The sequence below is a fragment of the Pyxicephalus adspersus genome, chromosome 5 (assembly GCF_032062135.1).
Source record: "Pyxicephalus adspersus chromosome 5, UCB_Pads_2.0, whole genome shotgun sequence".
Classification (NCBI taxonomy): Eukaryota; Metazoa; Chordata; class Amphibia; order Anura; family Pyxicephalidae; genus Pyxicephalus; species Pyxicephalus adspersus.
The window spans coordinates 131,575,735-131,601,434 of record NC_092862.1 but is presented as its reverse complement, the minus strand read 5'-3'; the positions used below and the strand labels follow the sequence as shown (position 1 = coordinate 131,601,434).

The 25,700-nt window shown below is 35.9% G+C and overlaps 1 protein-coding gene and 1 long non-coding RNA gene across 2 annotated transcripts in view; one reads left to right on the top strand and one right to left on the bottom strand.

Annotated features, from left to right (window-relative positions):
* DNAJC1 (DnaJ heat shock protein family (Hsp40) member C1) overlaps window positions 1–25,700 on the bottom strand; it is an 83,396-nt gene that overhangs the window by 51,496 nt on the left and 6,200 nt on the right. The window contains exons 2-3 of the mRNA XM_072412738.1: window positions 2,411–2,512; window positions 1,998–2,044 (exon numbers count right to left, since the gene is read on the bottom strand). Of these exons, the coding sequence (XP_072268839.1) occupies window positions 1,998–2,044; window positions 2,411–2,512 (149 nt within the window). The remainder of the gene's footprint in view (window positions 1–1,997; window positions 2,045–2,410; window positions 2,513–25,700) is intronic.
* LOC140331594 (uncharacterized) lies at window positions 2,446–23,965 on the top strand. Its single transcript, XR_011920948.1, has 3 exons — window positions 2,446–2,835; window positions 11,055–11,153; window positions 23,803–23,965. It is a non-coding gene; the product is annotated as an uncharacterized lncRNA (long non-coding RNA).

The window sequence follows — 25,700 nt, the reverse complement described above, 5'->3', positions numbered from 1 at the left end:
CTTCGGCAAGGGTCATCCTGTGGCCACTCCTGTGTCACTGTCTGTATTTGTTTGTCATTTGAAACCCCTATTTAATGTACAGCGCTGCATAATATGATGTCGCTATATAAACACTGTTTATTAGTAATAAAATTAATAATTCAGTCCATCTAAAACATGCCTGCTTGTAGGGCTTAGGCTGTTACTGGACCACAAGTTCCAGCACACCTAACAGGCACTTCATACTTGAGAATTTTAGCTGCTCGGTGGCATGCAGATCGACCTTATCCAGCCAAGCAACAACCTTCCGTGAAATGCCTTCTGGATACTTAGCAGAAGATTTAAGTCTTTCCTTAAAGACAAACAAAATGATGAATAGGGGCCAGCTTACACAATACCCTAAACTAATGGGAATAGAGGAAGCATTTTTTTTAACGTTTAAAGCCATGGATCTACCGCAAACACATTTGAAAGACGTTAAGTCGCACAAGGGTTTCTGTAAGCTCTGCAGTCCTGCAGAATGATGTATTGCACTTTACAGCAATGAAAAATGTGACAGAGGCCCCAGCTTGGAACCTGCCTTTGTAATGCATTGTAAGTGACTGGTCCAACCCGAAGATAAAGATCAGCTGCCTGGCAGCCTTTAAAACACACACTTCAACTTGTTCTCCCTTTTGGGTTGTACAGCAGTCTTGTGCCAGGAGCCATGGCCAAAAAGTGTGTCTAATGAAGTGTCTGAGATGAGTAAATAAGAAATTAATGTTAGCAAACAGCTGATTTCAATGCAGCACTGAGAGTCTACAAAGGATTTGATTTGCTGCCCATCCATGTGTGCCCCTTGTTATGTAATGCACCTAATTCAGCCTACAGCAATTTTTAAATAATGTATTATCGCATGTAGCATTATTATTATGCTGCAGGGAGCATGCATGTCGTTTGCAACTTGTTTCAATTTTCCAGGGAAGGGTAAAGAATGAAACCTAAGAGATGATTGGTTGCTATGGCCAAAGGATCTACTTTTACTTTAGTATTCATAAAGCTGCCCTGCCCACCCCCCACCGCAGCTACCCTGTGGTTTTCTATTGTAATAGGACTGCAACATCCTTTGTGCCTGTGTTCTATGGAAGCAAGTCATTCAAATAAAAGCATTCGCTGACCATGCTGCAAGCTCTGGCTCTTATAATTTGGTGTACAGAATGCTAGTGTTTCTTAAACTTATTAGGTTGTGTGGCTTTTTTTAATTCAGGCAAGCCTTTGTCACATTTCATAAAATATCTGGCAGGTTATTTCAAATAACCACAAAGGAGTGTATTGTATTTTGCTAATATGCCCCTTGCATACAGGCAACAGAATAAATGTCTTTAAAGATTTACCTTTAAGTCCAGGGGCTTCTACCATACCACCCAGATTTATGTGTGTTATACATCTTAAAAATACTTTATGTTATTCAGAGGCTATAATGCACTAGAAGACAATGTCTGCAGGATCTCATCAGTGTTAAAAAACAAAACAAAAAAAAAACAAAACACACACAGGTGTGCATTCTGTACACAGATCTAAATTCTATTTGTAATAACGTAGAGAAAACATACAGGTGATGTTTGCAACTGTTTTTGCAATGGTGGCATCAGGTGGAAAGATGAAAGTGCAGTTACATCTAAAAGTTGAATGGTAAGGCATATCACCCTTTTTAAAGCAAGGCATCAGTTTATTATTTTAAAAGCAATTAACTGATTATACTTTTAATCCCTTTATATATTTATAGTTAGCAAAAATTATCAGCTTGTTGGTTTCAAATAGAACTAGTCCTAAAAACAATTCAAATTATTCTTTAGAATTATTTTTTGCACCCTGAGCAACCCTGACCTCAATCCTAAATAAAACTACAATCAATAAGACAAATACAATTGTAGTAGCAAATATTGCAAAATACAACATTTATTTTTAAAGCACAAATTAAAAGGTGAGAGCAACCAAGCAGTTTATAGTATACTACTCTGCAAAATGGGCATTCTTACCTTGCTCTCCTTTCTTCATCTTTTAATACCTCATATATTGCTACCAACTGAAAAAAAAGGTTAAAGCAAAATTAATTAAAAAAAAAAAAAAAAACAAATATAGAATTCTTCTGAAATTAGAGCAAGCAATGCTGGCTGTAAGTTTTAAGTAAATGACACAGTTTTGGTCAAAACGGTTTAAACTCAATCACTCATTCCAACTATCTAATTACTGCTACACAGAAATAAAGAAATGATTGGGACAAAACTTTAAAGCCTTCATTGCAACTGGAATTCAGAGATTTATGAGTGATTCTCTTAAAAAAAAACTGGATAAATATAAATATTATTCTATACCAACAAATCAAAACCAAAAGACAGAACAGAAGTAAAATATATAAAAAAATAACATTCACGCTACATTGAGGACTTACTTGTCTGAACTGAGTTTCTGCGTTTTCCTCCTTGTTCTTGTCTGGATGAAGTATTAAGGAGAGCCTGCGATAGGCTTTCCTGATGTCAGCAGATGAAGCATCCTGAAAAACAAGAAGAGGTGGGAGGGGGATGAGGGAAACACAAAGCAAACTTTTGTAGAGACTCTGAAATTCCCAGAGCCTCGTTAAGATGTAGAGATAGCCAACCAAGCACAGAACCTTAGGCAATGTAATTCGAGAAGCCAGCGAACAAGCTGGAGTGGCCCACATGAATGAACAATTATTCAGCCTAATTTCACTTTTTTTCAACTTCTCCACAAATATTGGACCTGATCCTTGCAAAGTAAATCTTGTTTTGCTTTACGTTCAGCAATATTAACTCATGACTTTAATGGCTCTTTTGACCAAGAAACATCCGTAAGAAGGTAAGAAGTAAAAAAAAAAGACAAATTGTTATTTAGAATTTATATTCTACAATTTTAACATGCTAAATATTCAAATACTTTGGACCTGAAACTTTATATTTGCAATCTGTCTCAGTGATGATGTGCGTGAACATTCATAGCTAGGTCACACAAACTTCACTTTGCAAAAAGTACACAGGACTATCTCATGAAAATGAAACCTTACTATAGGCAGCATTAATTTTATGATAAAAAAAAAAATAGATTGTAGTAGAAAATTTAAACAAAATATTTCACAATTCAGATATTTATTTAATGAATCGTAAATATGTATTCATGTATTTACACACATAAATATGTATGTATATTTATTTAATTTAGGTACTAAAATAATAAAAAGAACAACAATCTTTTTAAAAATGAATTGAGTTAAGATAAATAAAAATATTTATTAGAAGGAATTAAGCACATTTTTATATCTACAATTAAAAGCTTAAACATTTAATTAAACCTCCAGTATCATTCCAGGAGTTACCATTTTTTACCATTAAAGAAAAGTTATATTATCATATGCTTTTAAATTTTAGCTGTTTTTATTTATTTTAAGTTAATACATTTTTAAACTGTTGTTTACTATAGGTCACTTTTTAGTAAATATATCATATTTATACAACATTCCATGACAAATGAATCCTAGAGCACAGTGGGGTAGCCAAAAAGACAGGGCACAGAAGGCTTGTTTTAAGGCTCAGGAAGGAAGCTGCACAGAAGCAAAGTGATGGACTTTTTTGTTCGATTGCTGTACAGATTTGGCAGAAATACACAAAACACATACAAAACGTATATAATAAATACATAGATGTGCATACAAATTCACTATATTCTGTATCCAAAAAAATGTAAAATGCATAAAACATCACATAGACACAACAAGGTATCCCACTACTACAACAATGCAACAGCTAATATGGGAACAGGGATATACCCATACACACTTGATTTTTGAACTGGGCTTACCCAGATGATCATTTGCAAGCCAGTTGGTTTCTAGACCATGTGAACTCTACACCTTGCTGTTAATGTGACTGAATAATTTGCTAGACCTTCAAAATATAGCGGCCAGTGAGCAGCCGTATATATACAATAAATATCAGATGCTGGTATCTGCTACAAAATTCTCACCACACGAACACTCACAATATTATCTACCAATTTGTTTAAAAAGCCTACGTAAAAGCCCTCAGCAATGGCATTGATTTTTTCAGATCAGTTCCAATTCACAATGTAATTATGATACCAGAGCTTTAAAAAGGAATATAAGATAACTGCAAAATATTCTAACATTTACATACAAATGTAATCAGCTACAAAGAATACAACATAAGAAAAAATACTTTAACTGCTTCCCGACAGCATCTGGAGAAGTTATAACATCAGTTGTCTATCTGAAAAGCAAGCACACACCTCCCAATAAGTGATATGATGGCTGGAATACAATATTAAACTATCTACCAGTTCTAACCAGCATCGGTAGTTCTTGGCATTGTAGTATTTACTACCTAATTTCCTTTGCTCATCAGCAAGCACTGTGTTGTATATTTATAATCCCACAGACGTAGGTGCTTCGGGGTAAAGATTGGAAATAGGAAACAAATGGGGGGAAACAAATAATTTGTTTTGCAAGCCATCTCCACAAACAATCCCAGTTCATTTACAATTTCCTTTAAAACATTGCGTACATAAAGAGGTAGAGGAATTGATTTTTGCGTGCAATGAGGCACAAGTAGACGTAATATTATTTCAGCAGCATAAAAAATGTTCATATCTCTAAATTTTATAGCGTGTATATATTTGTGTGTTTTTGTTTTTATTAAACATGACAGCAAACATGTACCGGTAACAATATACTATTACAACTGATAAGAATGCCTTAATTGTGAGAAAAAAAATCTGTATCAAATTTAAATACTGGATCAAAACAATCCAACTCTTTAGGCTGGGTCTACACGGACATTTTTAAAAACGCATGTAATTGTTCCTACAGAGTTTATATGTCTTTTTTTTTTTTGCACTTTTATTAGCATTTTAAAGCTTGCCTTCAAAACGCATTTGGAAAAAGTCTATGCCACGCTTTCCTGCGTTTTTACAGCCTTTACGTTTCAAGTGCTTATAAACGCAGGAAATCAATGGAAGCGTTTTTCCCCGTTTTTGGGCGTTTTTCAGTGTTAACCCCGCAATTTCATTTTCTAAAAAGATGACGCTCATAAACATGCCTCAAGGAAACGTCCTGGTGTAAATTAGCCCATTGGAATGCATGGGAAAATGTCCATGTAGACTAAGCCTAAGATTAGGACTGCTTTGACCTTGAAGGAGTTAAAAGGATTTCGGAGGGAGCACCATGAGGAAGGTCACAAGATATACAGATGTTTTGCTACTTTGTAAAAATGTTACCAAGCAACAAAAATAGTAAACCTGGAAAGCAACAAAATTACCAATACTGACAACAGCTTCTGTAAGGATACATTTCAGGACAAAATTCTTTTTGTAATACCTCTTGAAAAGGTCAGCTTCTCTTTTGTATATTACAATAACAATGAGAGCATCTATTGCTCTTTGAAATGCAGTGCTTTCAGATTCCTGAAAAACGTTTGCAACTAAATGTGGAAGATACCATTGAGAGGGAGATGAACACAGCTTCCAGGGGTGTTTATGTTGAAGGTATTTTACATTACTGTGAATTACATCTCTGCGTGAAATATGCATGTGGCCTTCTCCTAATTAAGCTGCAACACGTGATTACAGTGTGTATGGCTTTTTAAAATTGTCCCCCAAATGCAGGGAATTTTGTACAAGCACACACTATGTAACATTATTCTGCAAAGTGAAAGTTACCAAAGAGTGATAACAATTACATGCAATATTCACATAACTCTTCTAGATTGTAAACTCTTCGGGACAGGGTCCTCTCCTCCTCCTGTGTCATTGTCTGTATCTGTCTGTCATTTGCAACCTTTATTTAATGTACAGCGCTGCATATTATGTTGGCGCTATATAAAACCTGTTTATTATTAATAATATTAATAACAAGAATAATAATAATAATAACTCCCTCCTGGGCCCATTGCAATACACACCAAACAAATAGCCTGCTTTAGAAGCACATTGTTTGCATAATGTCTTTTGTATGAAATTTCTATTTATGTGTTTATTTTAGGTCAATAAATCTATTCTCAGTCAAGTATAAAATACTGCAAAATACTGCAAATTCATATCAAAGGAAAATCAGAAGTAAAAGTCCACATCATCTCTTAATGATAGCTTGGCATGTCTATCTTGTAACAAGTGAAATGTAGTGCTGGCTGGGCTTGCTTCTTACAAAGCCCAACATGCTCAGCAAACAAAAAAACAACACAATCTGTTTTTACAGGTATTTTTTAGTGTTTTTAGCTGTTTACCTGCAGTTTAGTTTTTGTTACTTATCTTAGTACAATGCACATTTAGAATTTGCACACATGGGCCCTTCAGGCAAAACAGCTTTAAGTAACTCTGTTTTAGCCTCTGATGGGTCACACTTCAATTGCTCTCTGAATTTATTGGCTAAGTGCAATTTGGTCAACCTAGTAGTGTCTGATTAACATAAAAGTGTGCCCTAGGCTTTAAAAGCCTGGTGGTTGAGGGGCACTTGGAAGGTATTAAAACTTCCTGTGTGAACAATGCATCATGCAAGTATGTGCTGCATCAGCATCTTTAAAGTATATCTAAACTCAAAAAAATGAATATATAATTTTCCCAGATGGAGACCCTGCCTGTAACACACTTCCTGCCCTAAGGTGACAACGGTCTCTGGTCTGACTTGGTCTATGGAGCAGCAGAATTGTCTTCAGATTTTAACCACAAACACCTTTATCTTTTTAACATAGGGGAAGAATTGTTCGAGATTTCAGACCACTGTACAGAAAGGCACATGGTTATTTATCATGATCAACAAGTATCTTGCAGTATTTTGAGAATATGGACTGAAAATGTAACCACTGCATAAGAGGGCATTTACTTTATTTAGCGGGTTTTACTTTATCTTTTTTAGTCAAAAATAATATAGATGATTTCATTAGGTACTTTTTTAGTGTTTAATTACAAGTAACAAAAATGTTTCTGCCATTTTGCTATTGCTATAAAGTTCAGATTTTTAGATTTAGATGTTTAGGTTCTCTCTAAACTTTATAGGAGTCATAAAAGAGTTCCTGATGAAGACAAACAGGTGGAAACTATTAGAACTTATTTATATTTAAACAGAACAGCAGCCAATATGAATCTGCAATAACATTAGTTTAAATTCATTTTAAATTTATTTGTAATCCTTTCAATGACTTGATAAATCACAGACCTTGATAAAGCAGGTAAATTCATTTCAGATGTTTTAATAAGGATGCCAGCCTCAATAAGTGCACCCTAAAAACAAGAGCAGTGGCAGCTTCAAATATTTCCATTCCATAACCATACAAAAAGCTACCCTAATCATAATATGATCATAAACCAATCAAGCCAGATTTATCTAAAAAAAATTGCTGGGTTTACGTTGCAAAGGTCCCACAGACATAACAGTGTCACTGGATCTGGCCATAATCGACAAGTCACCGGACACAAAGAAAGCAAAACCAACTAAATATCTATAGTAAAGAAAAAAACATTCAAGAAGATTGTATTCCTAAAGTTTGAACTATAGTTTGAACTTTAGGAATACATTATCAGCCAGGTCACCATTGCATGAGACAAGTGCTGTTCCTTCTGCAATTGTATCTCTTACCTGCCTGATCACTCAACACAACAGTTTCTGGTAGAAAAAAGATGAGCTACGCATGCGCAGTGTGAGCTTGGGTTGCCAGGATACCCGCCATTCCCAGCTTCCTCTGCTCATGAATAAATAAACTCTTGCACAACCCAGCTAATCAAGAAGGCCAAAGATCACAAGGAGGGAGTGAAGAAAGTAGAAGATGGTAGCGCCTGCAAGGGAACAGGGGCAGGTGAGTACCGTGGGGTTTAGTTCGGCAATACGATATTTTTATGTATGTATGTATTTATGTATGATGTGTATGTATGTATTAGTTCGGCAATACGATATTTTTATGTATGTATGTATTTATGTATGATGTGTATGTATGTATTAATGTACGATGTATTTATTGAAAGTTTCAGACAAGAACAAATAAAATATCCGGCATTTCACATGACCAATAACTAACAGTAAAGGTGATTAATATATCTGCCCTCCCTAACTAAAGGTCAATAAAACCTCCAATATAAGTAATAGACCAAAAAACATGAATTGGGAAAGATCTTAGCAGCAAGATTTATTATTATCCAAATCTGTTAAAGCTTTTTCATAACAGTAAAAATGTTATGTCAGAAAGCTGACACCCCCTACCATCCCCATGAATGTATAATTGAAATGAAAAATTAATTGTGTGAAAATTCTCATATTCTTTAGTAAATCAGCCTTAATCTGTGGGTGCTTGGGCTTTATAATAGATTATGGTTAGCAAAATAAGAGGGCTGTGCTTTTTTATCCCCATGCTTCAAAAGACAGGTGAGTTTGGAACACCAGCAAACCTGAAGAAAAGCACTTACAGTTTCAAAAACTTTTAGTTGCCTTCTCAACTCTCTGGTTACAGCTAAATCTCATGCCATGCTGATAGTACCAAAGCTTACCCACTCATTTCCACCCCTGCACATCCCTACTTGCTTATGAGTTTGCTCATTATTAGAATGGGCCAAAAAACATGTACTGATAAAGCCATTAGAAGCAAGCTCCAACTGTAGGAATATATTTGGGCTTTGTCATAACAAAAATGTGGTCATATCAGAAGGTCTTAGAGGTTAAACCTGACAACCCCAGCATCCAGAGAAATGTATAATTGAATTGAAGATTAAAACAATTAATTGTGTAAAAACTCTCACATTCTTCAGTAAATCAGCCTCAATGTGTTGGGGTTTCAGGTCACTCAGACAAAGAACACTATGTTTGCAAAAGGGAAGGATGTACTTATTTTGTCCCCAGAAGTCATGGAAGTTTGGGGCTCCTGTGAGTCTGGGATAGATTTTACAGTAAGTACATGTATATACCTCATTATACTGTTTAGGCTTATTTTTAGATTAAGATTTTACTGTATTATTTTGTGAAATTACCACACAAATAAAAAAGAATTTCTTTTATAATGCAGTGTACAAGATTGCATCTGCTTTAGGGTGTATTAGATTGCCATTCAAAATATGCAAAATTGGAGATTTTTCTTCAAGCACCCCTTAATCTGGTTTTTATTGCCATTCATGTTTTGTCCAAGGACAGGCAGTAAAAACAAATCTTTCCAACATGAATACATTACAAAAAAAAAACCAAACACATTTAAAGTACTGTGAGGATAGGTTAAAACTTCTGATAATGTTTTTAATGGTGCCTGTGCCATTATGTCCAAGTGATAATCTCAACCCATATATATTTTTTGGGTGTTACAGGGACAGAAAAATCAGAAAGAATATCCCTAATGGCTTTGAAGACAAAAAAAAATAAAAAACTTACTATATCCAACACTAAAAAAACATAAAATTAGTATAAATATAGGGTCATGTAACATCGTAACAATCATTAGGTGCTTGAATCCTCCTTGCGTGTCTAACCACTCTTTTGTGTGAAGACCGGCATATGTTTTACATAATCTTAATTATGTACATGCATTGCTATGGTGCACTATAAACTGCATAAGAAGGCATTTTTTATCAGCTGTTAATATGTTTTGTTACTGGTCTAATAAATTATTTGATGACATTGAGGTGTGCCCTGTGCATAATTCTAAGAGGAAGACATTATGGATTATAGCCGATAACTCTTCTCCACATCATATCTTAATTATGATAATAACATATTAACAAAACTAGTGGAGCAGAAAGACAGTATGCGGAGCCTGCCAGCTAGCGGGCTCTGAAGACTGATTCCAGGCCCCGATGTCAGTCCGGAGTCATAGCTTAAAATGCAGACTGCTCTATTAGTAGCTCCCAGATTTCAGCCGTGTGACAGCAGAAACAAATATGTTTGGCAAGATTGATCGTCCTCACTGTCTAATGTGGTTTAACAGCTACATGGCAAAACAAGGGTGCAATTTCTTTAATGGCTTTATAAACACATATGCAATAGACAAGAAACGTGAACAGTTCCTTATATAGGTTTTTATCAGGATTTTCACTGTTTTTGCCTTTTGATGTTTAAATACAGTGGCCTTGATTTATTAAAGTTCTCCAAGGCTGGAGAGAATACACTTTCATCAGTGAAGCTGGGTAATCCAGCAAGCCTGTAATGGATTTCCTAAAAGTCAAGCTATTTGTTAGCAATTGTTTTCAATCCTGGACCAGGTCCATTCCAAGTTTGCTGGATCACCCAGCTTCACTGATGAAAGTGTATTCTCTCCAGTCTTGGTGAACTTTATTAAATCAGGGCTAGTGTGGATGCACTAGGCTAAGCTATGTGCTATAAGTTAATTTTCTTAGCTCCTCTTTTCAAAACTGCACACAAACCGTTTTGCATGTTTGTGTACACTTCACACAACTGTAATGTGTTAAATGATAGCATGCAGGATTATTTAATGCAAGGCATACAGGAACACATGTGACTTTGGAGGAAACCTGAGTACCTGAAGGAAACCCTCACAGACACGGGAAAAACCTGCAAACTCCATGCAAATAGTGTCCTGGCCGAGATTTGAACCTGGGACCCAGCACTGCAAAGGTCAGAGTGCTAACTACTGAGCCACTGTGCTGCCCTAAAGATATATTTGAAAGTGATTATAAAAAACAAGCAGCAACCTTACTGCACAATACCTTAAAGTCATATAAAAATCATTTCTACGGTGATCATTCACATTGCCAAGTATTCACCAGTGGGGGAAAACGAAATCAGCACTTTTGGCATCTAGATCATGTTATGACAAACACGAGCAGTTCTTTGTAAAACCTCAAATTTACCAGACTGTCATCTGTTTGTTGACCATAAAGTAAACAGACAATAGCTCCAACCTGACAAGCTCATCATGGAGCTGAAGGATGAAGATAAAATCCCGGACCATTGGAAGCTCAAAAAGAAGACATAATTTATAATGGTTGTGCACATTAACCCAATGTGTTAAAGTGTGTTTTGCCCATGCTGAAATCCTGCAAGGGATCTAGTCTTTAAAAAGCATATTTTTCTCATTTAGTTGTCCCACCAGTTAACAAGATTCCCATCTCCCCCACCTACCACCAAAACTCTTTGGGGGTTGTCCAGCTTTGCTAAGTAAGTAGAGGACATATGAAAGGTAAGTGAGGCAATACAGTGGACAAATGGTGGGTGATTTTGATGCAATCAAAGACTGATTTTAATCAAGGACACATTCTGCATGTTTATGTCTTGTATGAGTCTCCGAACGGTGTACCAGTTTCTTCTTACAATCCATAACTGGCCTGAAGTTTGTATGTATGCATGTGTACCAATATTATCATCATTAATAATATTATTATACATGATTTATATAGTGCCAACATATTACATTAAATAGGGGTTGCAAATGACAGACGGATACAGACAGTGACATAGAAGGAGAGGACCAATGGAAGAAACATTAGAATAAAAGCTGCTTCGGGGCTAGGCACTGATACAAGTGTATTTCTGTAATATACTAAAGAATTTGTCATCTGATCCTGGCATTCTCTCTTATGTTGCCAAAATGAATGCTTGAACAAGAAACATTTACATAGTCCTCTCTTAATCCTGTGTCGCTGTTTGTATGGGTCTGTCATTTGCAACCCCTATTTAATTTACAGCGCTGCGTAATATGTTGGTGCTATATAAACACTGTTTATTAATAATAATATTAATAGTTTGTACAGTGGACAATACAGTTGCCAAATTATAAATACTGAATAGTAACAAAATAAAAATTTACATTTTCAGCATTTAAAAGTTTTGCTTCAAAATGTGTGTGAGGATAAATACAATGCAAGTTTACAAGATTAAAATGTTAAACATTTAAAAAAAAATTAATGAGGACTTGGAGATTTTTTCAGCATTCAAAAAAGGAATGCATTTAACAGCAAATAAAAAAAATATATAAACTATAATATTGTGAGAACGTGAAAGGTTTTCAAATATGTCAAAATGTCTAATTTTAAATCTCATCTGTAATCCTTGTTAAGAAATAAATAAGCCATTCTAAACTACAACATTACCTCTGTTTGTTATAAATAATGTTCTGCTTTTCAAAAGTATATGTATATGTGTATGTTCATAAAACTGGAGAGAAAGCTCCCAATATGTAAACATTTCTAACATGATGAAACCACATGAAGCATGAGACATGAATGTGATATGGGTTCGGTGTGCACTATATAATAGACACAAGCACCTAGCCAGACTTTGAAAGTGCTGAAGCTCCATCTAGAGGCTCTTAAAATGTAACCACCCAAGGAATGCAAGAGAACACAAGAAACACATGGCCAGGAACACTTCACTGATCGTTTTTACATGTATTTTTGCAATAACTAAATGTAACAGATTTTGTTAAAAAAATGTAAAATAATCAAATGTAAAATAAACTTTAATACAATTAGATACAGCCACACACACACCAAAATCTATGTCTCTTATAAGGTCCATTTTCCACACATTTATTTGGATTCCTCAATGGAACAAGAAACTCTTCCTGTATAACACTGAATTCTGGGCACACAAACTGAGGCAACCTTTATGTGCTGTGGGCATTCAGCCATTATAGTAAATTGAAAACTGTAGTCCATAGCTTCCAAATTCCCATTTTGGAATGCAGGCTATACTGGTAGTCCCCAGGTTACATACAAGATAGGGACTGTCCTTAAGATAAATTTGTATGTAGGTCAGAACAGGTACATTATTTTAATAAATGCAATTGGGACAGATGTTTGTCTCAACATTTTATTAGGCAGGGTGGTGTCAGTTACTGTATAAAATCCTCACTGTGAGTTAATCATAAACAAAGCAAAAAATAAAAAAAAAACTTTATGGAGCCCAGACATTCATTAACTTCCGGTGCAAGCTGTGCTTTGATAAACAAAAAGAAACAACTGCACAGTTTGTCTTGGTCATTAAAGAGTTACAAGATGTTTCTCAGCTGTGTTTAGCAAAAGGACCCTTTTACCCTTAGGACAAAGCCTCGATCCTGCACACAAATTGGCAGGGAAGCCCCGTTCGTTTCTAGGAGGTGTCTGTATGTCAGATGTCCTTAACTCGGGGACTACCCATAGTTTCGCTTTAGGCCTTTAGATGAATGCTGGGATAAAAGTCAATCTTACTCAGGCTTTTCAGTCATAAAATCAGTGTAATAATCCATCCAACTCTTTCCTAATAATTGGCCTGGGAACCCTTTAGTATTATTGGTGTATTACATGTATTCCTGAACACACCTGCTGCATGTTTCCTACTGTCTCTCACTTACAGAAAGCCTGGTGTATCCCACTATAAAGTTTCTTCAAGTCAACAAGTCTATATTGGAAATTTTCAACTGATTAGTAGAGATGAAATATAATTGACTATGATTTCTGGAAAGTATTACCTGTTCACTGACTATTTTCTCTTGGCTGAAGCTGTTCCTTAAACTGTCAGTTCTCACAAATATTTGAGGGTTTATTCACCATCTGTCAGTCTTTATATTTTCCACTTCAGTGGCACCTAAAATCCCAAATCCACCCACAAGAATAAATGCCACAAAATATTGCTAGAATGCTAAAAATACATAATATCAGTTTGGGCTGATGGATTGCTTAAGACTTCCACCTGAAACCAAGTTTTCTATGGAGCTGCAAAATGTGTGCATTACCCAACACACAGCGATTTAAATTCTCTATAAGCACATATGTGGTCTTGAAACAATATTACTAAAGAGTACAAATTCCTATCAATCCTAAAACTAGCTAGGATTTTCCAAACACTGTCATGGCACAACTGGGGGCTGTACATCAGCTCTGCGATGTTAAAATTCCAAAAGAAATCTCATTTTCCACTGATTTGCCTGAATCCTCCAGCTGCACTTTTTCAAATAGCAAGAAATTGCTCATTTAGTTATAATCAAAGAGAGCAGAGCATCCAAATGTATTAGTCAGTTTGCCCAAGTATCTCTAGAGTATGGACAGGTGATACTTTTCAACACATTTGTAAACTCCTTGCAATGTATATTTACCTGCCAACGATTTTTCTTAAGGAAATTATTTGAGTTTAGGAAGCCAAATTACAATCTTGACAGCAAAAAAAAGCCCTCTGCAGCAACACCATAGGCTACCATAAGTTGGCAGCTCTAGGAAACATAACAGCGATGGCATACCTATATCACCACAATAAATCATACAGTAATAAAATTATAAAAAATACACTGTATTTAAGACAGGTAAAATACCATAAAAAGCAATTAAAGAAACAATTTACATATCTAATTAGCTTTGTAGTCTCTAATAACATTTGGTCTCAATTAGGTTTCTACGAGTTTTGCAGAACACAGTCCGCTTCTCTCAGGAAAATAGAGAGACCAATGATCATTTGGAATTCATGTGTCCACATGGAAAGAAGCAGCTCTTAGACAGAATGGCAGTTTAGAAAGACCGACTGGATCGCAGCAAAATATAATTTAATATTTCCTCCCAGGTGTAAAATCACTTCCAAAATGTTCACAAAAGAGCTTTGCAAAACTAGTAGCCATAAACAAACATCTACATGATGCATATCCTCTGCACATGGTGTGGATGTTTGTATGCGACTGTGCTTTACCCTGGGAATCTAGGCATTGATGACCTTATACAAAAGCAACTGTTTCAATCCTATTAGTCTTCATCTAGATATACATAAATAACAATTGAAATTCTGATGTTATTTTTAGATTATGAAGTCAGCATAAGAAAGGATGAGAAAATATAGCCTGTGATGTGTATACTTTCCTAACTATTTCTGAGTAGCATTGAATTTAGTGCATAAGCTCCCATGTCATTTTTTTTTTGGCACATTGGCCATACGGCTCTTGTGCCTGACAAAGTTGAACTTGGCACAAATGCTTTAAGCTAAATATATTCTAAATAATATAAATAGCCACATATGACCTATTTTGAATGTACTAAATGCCTTTGCAATCCCAGACACTGACAGCATTACTGTTTTGTACATGGCCTGTGAATAGCAGAGGTGTGGGTGAGATCCAGCAGGTCTTCCCACTACAAAACGCCTGCAGAAAACCAGGGGGGAAGCACCAAGAGATAGGAAAAGACAGACTTTGGACATCAAAAATCTAAGCAAGAACACAACTGGCCTCTAGTATTTAGGCTATCAACGTTCAAATAACTTTCTATTGAGTGGTGTAATACTTGTATTTGATCAGATTTCTTATAAAACTTATTTCATGTTAAGTAATGCATGCCATAAATCCAGAGATTCAATAATAATCAGGAAAATGTCAAACATCGAACAGTGTCCAGCCAGCATTAGCTCATTTTCAGCAAGCTGCTATTTCAGAACACCCTAAAAAGCACTAGTTACCACTAACCCAGTGTTTCCCAAACTTTTTAACATGAGGGGCCCCTTGAAAAAACCTTTAAGTCTTAGGGAACACCTGCTATATTTACTATATCCAAAGCTCACAGTATATTAGTGTGGTAGTCAGTAGAAGAATGCCTTTTATATTGTTGGCCAGTGGGAAGAATGTCACCCTTACCGATAGTCAAGAAAATAAATGGTGCTAATTAAACTGACCTGAACGTTTCATACTGCTCAAGGAACCCCCAGCATCCCCTGGAGGAACCCTGGATGAGAAACACTGCACTAACCAAAACACAATAATAACAATAAACTTGTTAGGCACAGTACACACATGCATTATACTAAGAAGAAAGTCAAACACAACATGCTTTCAGATGCTTTTAGGGACAAATAGCTTGCATTTAAGATGTTTATAGCATGTGTTTACCTCACATTTAAATTGCATTCCATTTTACTTTTATAATGCTGAAATTCTCAACATGTGGTAAGTGAAGTACTTTGCATGATTTTGTGGTGTCTGCCTATTGTACTCATAACACTACCATGGAAGTTTAGAAAATACATATTTTACACAAAACACACTACAAAATGTAAAGCTTTGTCTGGAAAACACAAACACTCATTGAAAATGTATTAGACATAACAGTATACACCTTAGGGGCATGTTTGTATTAAATTAACACAAAGTACCCATAAAAACAGAAGTTGTAAAACAGGGGTTATGGGGACCAAAGAATGGTGATGTGGAACTAGATTTTTAATTATGATATAATAAATGCACCATTAAATCTGAATGTATTGAGTTTATTATTGTCAGTAATTGTGCAGTAATCTTATATATATATATATATATATATATATATATATCATAAATATGATAACATTATTTCAGTTGTATGAAAAATGTATGACATATTTTTGAAGTCGTACTTGTATCTAATTTGATTAGTGATAACAAGGATAATTTTAAATATGTAAAATGTATACAGAAATGCAATGTATTACATGAAAGGTAACAAATAATAAACAGGTGGTGTAAGATAAATGTATGTCAGAGGAAATACGTAACCATCAGCAATTATCACAGCCTTTCTTAACCTTTTTAAATAGGGGAACCCCTAAAATACGTTTCAGGTCTTATGGAACCCCTGCTATAATTAGTACAGCCCCAACTCACAGTACATTAACTTAGTGGCCAGTGAGAAGAATGCCTCTCATTTCTGGCCAGGGGGAAGAATATCACTCTTACAAATAAGCAAAAAGACCATTGGTCTCAGTTAAACTGACCTGAGAAGTACAAATTGCTCAAGAAACCCCTCAAGCAACCTCTGGAGAAAACCTAGGGTTCAACAGAATTGAGGAACAGGGTCTTAACCCAAGACTTGTGATAATTGGATTAGAGCCCCCCACTGTTTTAAAAAATCCAGTATAAAGCTCATTTTGGATTTATCAACAATTAAGCAGTGGAAATTGATAAGCCATCACATTACAGGAGTTCAGCAGTCATGCTTCACCAGGGCTGTGAGGCAAAATGAAGTACATTGGAAAATAGACTAAATAAAAATCTGTAAAGGTTCTTACAAACAGATTTGTTTAGTAGACCAAACAGTATTCTATTGCAACCAACCAGAATTTGTCTTTCAGTCTCTAAACTAAAATCCCAGAAGCTACTCTACTAAGACTATCACCGTGCTTTACCATGTTCAATTCAATAAATGATCATAGAATTTTCAGCCAGAAGCCACCTCACACAAAAGCATTCAAAAGCCTCCCAGGTCTGAAAGTAAAACAGCTGGTATTTGGAAGATGATAGGTGTTAAGCAGGACAAAGGTGGGTCTATGTGGTAATTACAGAAGCCGGCGCAGTAAAATTGTTGGAGATGGAAGATACATTAGCCTTGATGGATGCAGCCTGCAGTAATTTGTCAGAAATGGTTTTCAAGTGCTCCACAGAAGTGAATGATGCACTCATTTGAGGACATGGCAGGAAATGCCCCTATACCAATTCAAAAGGGAAGGGGGGAGTGCACTAATTCAAAAGGCTGTGGGCGTTGCTGAGCCATAACTTTAATGCACAAGCCTGTTAAGATGAGCCAATAAATTACACAACTACCTAAATACTGCGGCACCACTGTTTATATTAAATGGAGACACAGCTAAAATGTGTGCCAAGGTTGAATGATTTGCCCTTTCTTTGAGTTAAATAAATTATAAATTAACCTTCTAATAACAAAAAAAGGAAAAAAATTAATGATAAACACTATAAATATAAGAAAAGAGGCAAAGGTAAGAATATATATCATACAGTTTACAAAGGATTATCATATTGGTGTTTACAGGTTTTACTAGTTATGTTCTGAAAAGACACAGAACACGAGAGCTGCTAATTTATCAGAAGAAGAATGCAGCCCACTCTGTAAACATTTGTCAGCTTAATAATGACAACATCTGGTTATGGATTGAGAGGAAGAGTTTAGGGTAATTAGTAGACATTACTTTTTCTTCAACTGAAAACTATCAATAGCCAGAAGATCGCACCTCCATTCTGGTGGTCAGTTCTTCACATCATTTTTTTATATGCAAGTTTGATCTGTAACCTGCAGAAGACATGCAAGCAAAATATGCATGTAGCAATATAATATGTCAAACATAACTTTTTTTCATAGAGTAGAGTTTTTGGTGCCTCCCATAACTTATGGATCCCAAAAGCCCCAAAAAAGTAATGCTGATAAACCCTTAGAATCCATTTACATCATTAGACTGCTATCCCCTCTTATTGTGTGGTAATCCCCCCCCCCCACTTTATTGTAAGCTCTTGGGGACAGGGTCCTCTCCCCCTGTGTCACTGTATGTATTTGTCTGTCATTTGCAACCCATATTTGATGTACAGGCAGTTCAATGGTCATAACAGAAATGTACAAATAACTATAAATACTTCATTCGGAAGATGAATAATACTTCATTCCTTCATTCTTCATTCAGTTGAATATTACTTTGAAAAATAATTGAAAAATACTTAATTCCCTTATGTACTCTGTGAATCTGACATTCAATGAAACATTCCCTGGTGAAAAATCAATTACTGCTATTGAATAACATAGATCTGGAAGATTCAAAAAATGTTTCAATGAATGTCAGATTCACTGCTTTATAAATAGACTTTTCTGTGTCTTAGCTTGTCAGATTTCACATTTTTACTCTATACAAACATTAGGGGAAAAAACAGTTTGGTTGAAATGTTCTTACTAAAAACTTCCTGCCAGGCAATAAATAAAAATTAAATGATGCCACCAGGTTGCTTGTGTGCATTTCTCCATTTAAAATAGTGAAAAAAAGGACATTCATCCATCATTCATTCAATAAAATGTGGCTGAGAAATTCCAGCTCTATGGATGGTGTACTTCCAATAGTACCAGTTTTTCTTATATACATAATAAGCTCAGAATACGCAGTTTCATTAGAATGTTTTATCTTTTTAAAAGGATAGGCATTTCTTTAATATTATTAATAAACAGTACAAGGCGCCAACATATTACACAGCGCTGTACTTTAAATAGGGGTTGCAAATGACAGACAGACACAGACAGTGACACAGGATGAGAGGATCCTTTAGATTCAGAAAGGACATAAAGGAAATCTCTCCAAACGGAACCGGAAAGGGATATAGAAATTAAGCTACTAATAATCTACTGAATATCTTTAGTATAATGACATTGGTAACCTCACCTAATAACAAGAGATTTAGGCTGTGTAGCTTTAGCCTAACTAGTTAAATAACCCTTCTTAAGAAAGTTTTCACAAAGGATAACTATCTGACTTGAACCTTTGACTTCAATACTTTCACAAGCACTGAACAAATATGCAGATAGAGAAGGTCTGAGTAAAGTGAGATCTTATCTGCATACATGTTCCAAATTTTTACCTGCAAGTACTGAAGCTTAAATTCATCATTTGGAAATGTAGCGTGCTGCCCAACAGCCAAATGGGAAATATTCACATCACCCTGACAGCAACACCCACTATCCTATGCTGCAAACCAGAAAATAGAAATCTTGGGTCCCAGCAAGTTACGTGAACTCAAATTTAGTAAAGTATTTGGGAATCTGAAAACTTGCTCCAGTGATTGGCAAAAAGAGGGGGTAAGCTAAGTTTGTGTACACACGACAAGTATTGTCACTGTAAACAATCTCTCGTGATCAATTCCAGGGAAAAAACCAAGACAGATAAACAAATGAGCACTGTACACATAGCGCTGTTCTGTTCTATTTAGGAGCTGTGCTCTCCTCCTTTTGCCTGTATTGCTGTCGTTCACTGTCGGTCATTCATCGATCCCTCAGGACAGATCCATGAACGACGTCAGATGACCTCTGTACACATCAGATTCCTGCCCGAGACAATATGTTTAATGTAGGTGTTAAAATTTGATAGCTTTATGATCAGCATCCATCTTTAATTGTAAAGCCTAGACTGCAGTAGTCAAAAATTGAAAAGTCCTATATATGCCCTGCAGGTCCATGCTCATGTTATGAAATAGGACAATATACAAAGAAGTGGTAACTTTCAGTCATTTATTAAAAAAACAAAAACACAAAGCAATGATCAAAGACAGCAATGCAGACAAACAATCAAAAATAAAGCCAATAAGAATTCATACTTTAGAACCAATTTGGTGCAGACAATAATAGTTATGCCCGCATTTTTGTAGTGGTTTCAGCTTTCTGCTACTTACAATCCTTGTTACAATCCTGCTTATTTATCTTACCATAGATTCCAACCCACAAAAAAAGCACTATAACACTTAAAAACCACATGTGAATTGAATTGTAAAGCATTTGCACACAAAGCATCTTTCACACAAGTGGAGACAAGGCCATTGTATGGACTTTGCATGCTCTATTTGTTTCAAATGGAGGTATAAAAAGAACCGAGCAATACTCATGGTGCAGAAAAAAAGCTAATTTGAGGAAAATAAGATGCATTTGTCTAGCATAGTTCGCATATGTAAAAAAATGGTTAGATACGATCATTTAGATATTCTGCCTTCAGGTTAAGCAAATTGTACCAACGAAAAAATCACACATTATCATTACCGTGTTTTTTTTAGAGTGCCAACATATTACACAGTGCTGTGCAGATAATCATACTGCCTACTTTTTACAGAGCTCATATTCTAATGTCCCTAACAAAGTCAAAGGTCAGTATGGGGGAAACTCCAATTAACCTACAAGTGGGGGGGGGGGATGAGAAAACTAAATGCCTAGAGTAAACTTTTGCATATATGGAGAGAAAATATAAACTCCATGCAGAAAATGCCTGTAAACCTAGCACTCTGGCTGTGTTGGAATCTCGCTCAGGACACCATCTTCATGGAGTTTGAAGGTTCTCCTATTGTTTGTGTGGGTTTCCTCCCACATTCCAAAAACATGCAGTTAGGTTAATTATCCTTCCCCCACATTGAACTTAAACTGTGATAATGATAATGACATATGACTATGGTAGGGACATTAGATTGTGAGCCCTTCTGAGGGACAACTAGGGACATGACTATGGACTTTGTAAAGTGCTGTGTAATATGTTGGCGCTATATAAATATTGTGTAATAATAATAAACAACTCAGAATAACAATTATGCTCTGCATTTTAGGGGCGCTCAACCTCAAGTCATAACTTCCAAGGTCTTCAGCCTAACAGATGCTGTAAATTGCATAAGATTTGATAAAACTTAAAGGAAGTTAACAGTTACAGAAGACATCTTTATCTAAACTGTAAATGTGCATTGTGTACTTAGTAGCCCTTTCCGTAATAATGCCAAAAGCTATCTACAAAACACTGTTACTATAATTGCCTCATAGTCATAAGCCAAAGACAGCAATTTGACATGACTTTACACTCAAGTACTAAACTTTCTTTCTAACAGATATGTGTACACATACAACTGGTTAGGATGTATGGTTATGCACCTAACAGTCATCCCTTTAAATCCTCCTTCACGCCTCAGTGTTTTGGTGGGTTGGGTATCAGGTACAACACAGCCCAGGGCATTAAAAATCAGACCCACAGAAATCTCTTCCATTGGAGGCACATAATTCCATATAAAAAGATTACTAAAGCCAAAAATCAATTCTTTAAGTAATTAGGGACGCTGCTAAATGTAGCCTATTTTTTTAAATATTGTATATTTCTTCTTCCTATATTGGGTGTCACATTGTGCCCACCACCTATCTATCTATATGTGTATTTGTTTATCAAACTGATTACTATTAGATTTTGTCTTTTTATATATAAAGCTTATTTTTTTTACAAATAAAATAATTGGAGTGTTTATTACCTACCCTAAAAAAAACGGTCCAAAAGTCTATTGGCACCTGACCATCACACTTATACAAACTTGTTGGAGGTGCCATTCCAAAACCATTGCCATTATTTGAAGTGTCCACCTAGAACAGCCTCCACTCTTCTGGGGGAGGCTTTCCAAAATATTTTGGAGTGTTTGTGAGAATTGGCCCCCCTTATGAGGTCAAATGTTGGAGAATAGGGCATTTCAAATGTGTTCAGTAGGGTAGTGGTCAGGGCTCTGTGCAGGACATTCCATCACACAAACTGGTGACAATGGCTCTGATTTATTAAAGCTCCCCAATGCGGGAGAGGATACACTTTCATCAGTGAAGCTGGGTGATCCAGCAAACCTGGAATGGATTTCTTTAAAGTCATTTGTTATTAATTAGCAAATGTTTTGAATTCTGGACCAGATCCATTTCATCTTTGCAGGATCATGTTTGCAGGACCTCTGCAGCTTTAGAAAGCTTTAATAAATCAGACCCATTGTCTTTATGGAGGTGGGGTGGTGGTCGTCTGACAAGATCCCTGAAAATAGCAAGAGCTCCACATCTTATGTAAAAGATGGTAAAAAAAAAAAAGCAGTACTGAAAGCATCCTCACTGGAAGCTTTGACCTACTGTATATACGGTAGATCTTGCCAGACGGGGAATAATGGTAACTCCTCCTGGGTTGCACAGAAGCTAGGCAAGAGAAACATGAGTATATTATTATGTTTTTTTACCCCATTACGAGGGGGGGGGGGCAATGGGAAGGATAGCCCACTTAAAAAGCAGACATTGCATTTTCACGTTTGAATGCAATCAACCGTATATGTTATTATTTCAATTGTCACAGTCATGAAATGTCTAATACAAAATAAATATTTCACTCCTTGTATAATATATTGCTGTAATTTCCTTGCATCATAACCAGGAGCCACTGTCAGTGCCCCTCATCTCCTCCAGAAGTGCATTAACACTAATTCCTAAGAGCCATTAACCCTGGAATGTGCCTAAAATACCCAGCATGTTAAAGAAACCAGGGCAAAGGCTTGTCATCATTAAATTGTACAAAGCATCGGATGTATTATGCAAAATAAATCTGACATGCAAATGTAAACGTTTTAATTCTGAAAGCGTATAACACACGCCAATCAAGTCACATCCATCTCTCAGTGTTATACCATTATGCTACTTGTTAACATTTACTTAAGTAAACAGAAAGGTCAGCACTTACCAGTGTATGTAGATTACAGTCCTTAATAGCTGTTCAATTTACACATTCCCACAAACAGAGATGTCAGTAAACACCTTTCTACACCTCATTTTTTATCAATCTTTTCAGCAAAGATCAATGGTAAATTATTGTGCAGGCCAAGGTACTGAATAACAGGGGATTCTACCTTTGAAATTAAACCTAAAGTGGACCTGAACTGAAAATATAAAGATTTCCCAGCTTTTAGGGACATGTTAGAATAATGTTTAGTACCCAAATAAATGTAACTTTTGTCTTTAATTCTTTTATAAAATATTATTGCACTTACTATGCATTGAGGCCCATACCTGTATATCGGCAGTGTGAGATTATCCAAGACACTGCTGTCTTGGATAGCTTTGATAAATCAGGTCCAAAGAGAAAATACAATATCATGGAGAACTTAGGTGATCCAGGAAACGTGGAATGGATTTCCTAAAAATCAAAGTATTTCAATCATGGACCAGATCCATTACAGGTTCTGTGGTCCAGGATTGCTCTCCCTTTCTGGCCACTCATACTTTCTGCCTGTATTAGGATCTAGAAAAAAATCAAAAGCATGCAAAGCAAAGTTCTATATATGTCATTTCTTTGTACAGACATATTTTTTTTTACATACATTTTACTAATGATAATGGGAGATCTTTTGTAAAAATTTCCTCACCTCTTAAGATTGTAAGCTCTTCGGGGCAGGGTCATCTCCTCCTCCTGTGTCACTGTCTGTGTCTGCCTATCATTTGCAACCCCTATTTAATGTACAGCGCTGCGTAATATGTTGGTGCTATATAAATACATTTTATTATTATTAATAATATTAATCAACCTTTTGTTTGTTATTTTAAAAGGTCACTTTGGAAGAAAAACGCGGGAGCTGCCACTGATGCAAATACCTGAGTGTCACATTGATCAAATGTTCAATACTTTGAGTCACTAATAAAAAACTAATTAACAGATAAGGGCTTCTAACTTTTCTTTGGCTGTTGTGATCTGAAAACTTGTTCCAGGTCTGTAGCACTGTGGTACTGAAGGTCATAAAAAATCAGACTAAACTAGCGTTTTCTGCAGGTGGTCAGCAATGGAGGCTTCCATATGAATAGGCATTTTGATCAGTCCTACCACAATCGGTTTAGTTAAAATGGGCTGTTTGTAAAGATGTAAGGTCAGCTTTTTGTTTTATATCCCCTCCCCATACCAAAATAGAACAAACAATTTACTTACAATACTTACCTCACCTTGGTGCCTTGGCAAGGGTGACATCAAGGGTTTACACCAAAGCCCCAGATAACTCCAAGTGCCTAGGACAACATATGACACCATGAAGATCAGATGCACAAATACGCATATTGCATTTCTACAATTATGTTTTAATGGGCCCTTATGAATACAGTGGTTTTATCTCTCCACCTCTAAGCCGATGACTGGACAGTAAAAGAGTAGAAGCAGACAGATAAGGTGAGCTCTCTACTCATCTTTCTGTGAGGCGGAAAAAAGATTCTAATAATGCAGAAGTGGTGCCACATATTATCACAAAAGAATTCTCCTATTCCAGGGTAGAAACCTGATGTCCTAGGCTAACAGGAAGAGGGACAGCACCAAAGATCAATGAGTAGAACTGTTAAAGATGCTTTCTATTTTTTTTTTTTTTTTTTTTTTACAGGCTGTCATGGAACCAATGTTCAGCCAAAGTGCCCAAACTGAAGTCTGATATTAAATGAAGTTTCAGTACCAGCTAAAGCAATAAGAATTGTGTCAGGACTATAGTTTTAGGAAACTATGCAGGGGAGAGGTGGTGGGTTAACTTTGAGCATTGCGGTATTTTCCATGATCTCTGCCCTGCTATCCTTTAATATGTAAGGGATCTTTAACAAACTAAAGACATAAAATATGTACAATACCACAAAGCATTCTCTTTACCTAGGAAGCTGTTGGCTATTTCAAACACCCAGATCTCCCCCAGATTCTCGCTTTGATTTTCAAGGTTGTATTTTTCTTTTTTAAATCTATTTTTATGCATTGTAAATTTAAAAATAATCTTTAGTGAAAGGTATTCTTTAAACAATCCATGTATAGTTAGTTGTCTGACATGATGTACTTCATAGTGATAGAAAGCAGCAGCCAAACCGACACATGTGCTTCTGTCTGACCCTCCCGTGCCCTGTCAGATAGGTGAAAGAAAGCTGGAGAGAAATTGCTGGAATGGAGCGGAAATCTGGACAGTTGAAAGGATTGAAAAGCTTTAGATAAGAGAGTATGTGGAAATCAGAAAATGATAGATCACAGAGAAGAAAAAACACTATAGAGGAAGAATTAAATGAGTCATTTTGAAGAGATATGGAATGGGATTTAAAATGCCAGTATTCAGAAAAGAGGCACTTTTAAAGGATCATGAAGCGAAAATAGAAGATATATGAAAGACCCACACCTGTACGGAACAGATAATATATATTGCAGTTTGTAGTCCAGCCAGGTGTCTTATGTTAGCTGCTATGTAAGGCTAAAATAGGTTTAAAGTGACAATCACAGAGGATACTGGATAGGAAGTCAGCTGGGTTTGAGCATCAGAATTTAGTTTTACGATAAAAGAACTTTTAAAAAAAAAAAAAAAAAAAAAAAAAGCACCTTACCCCTCAAAAAAAAAGCCAAGAAAAAAAAGATATAATAGTACCAAGTCTGGCTAGCAATGACTCCAAACTTCTGCATCTGATAATGCTTTGTGGTCCAACCTGCTGACCCCTTTAAATCA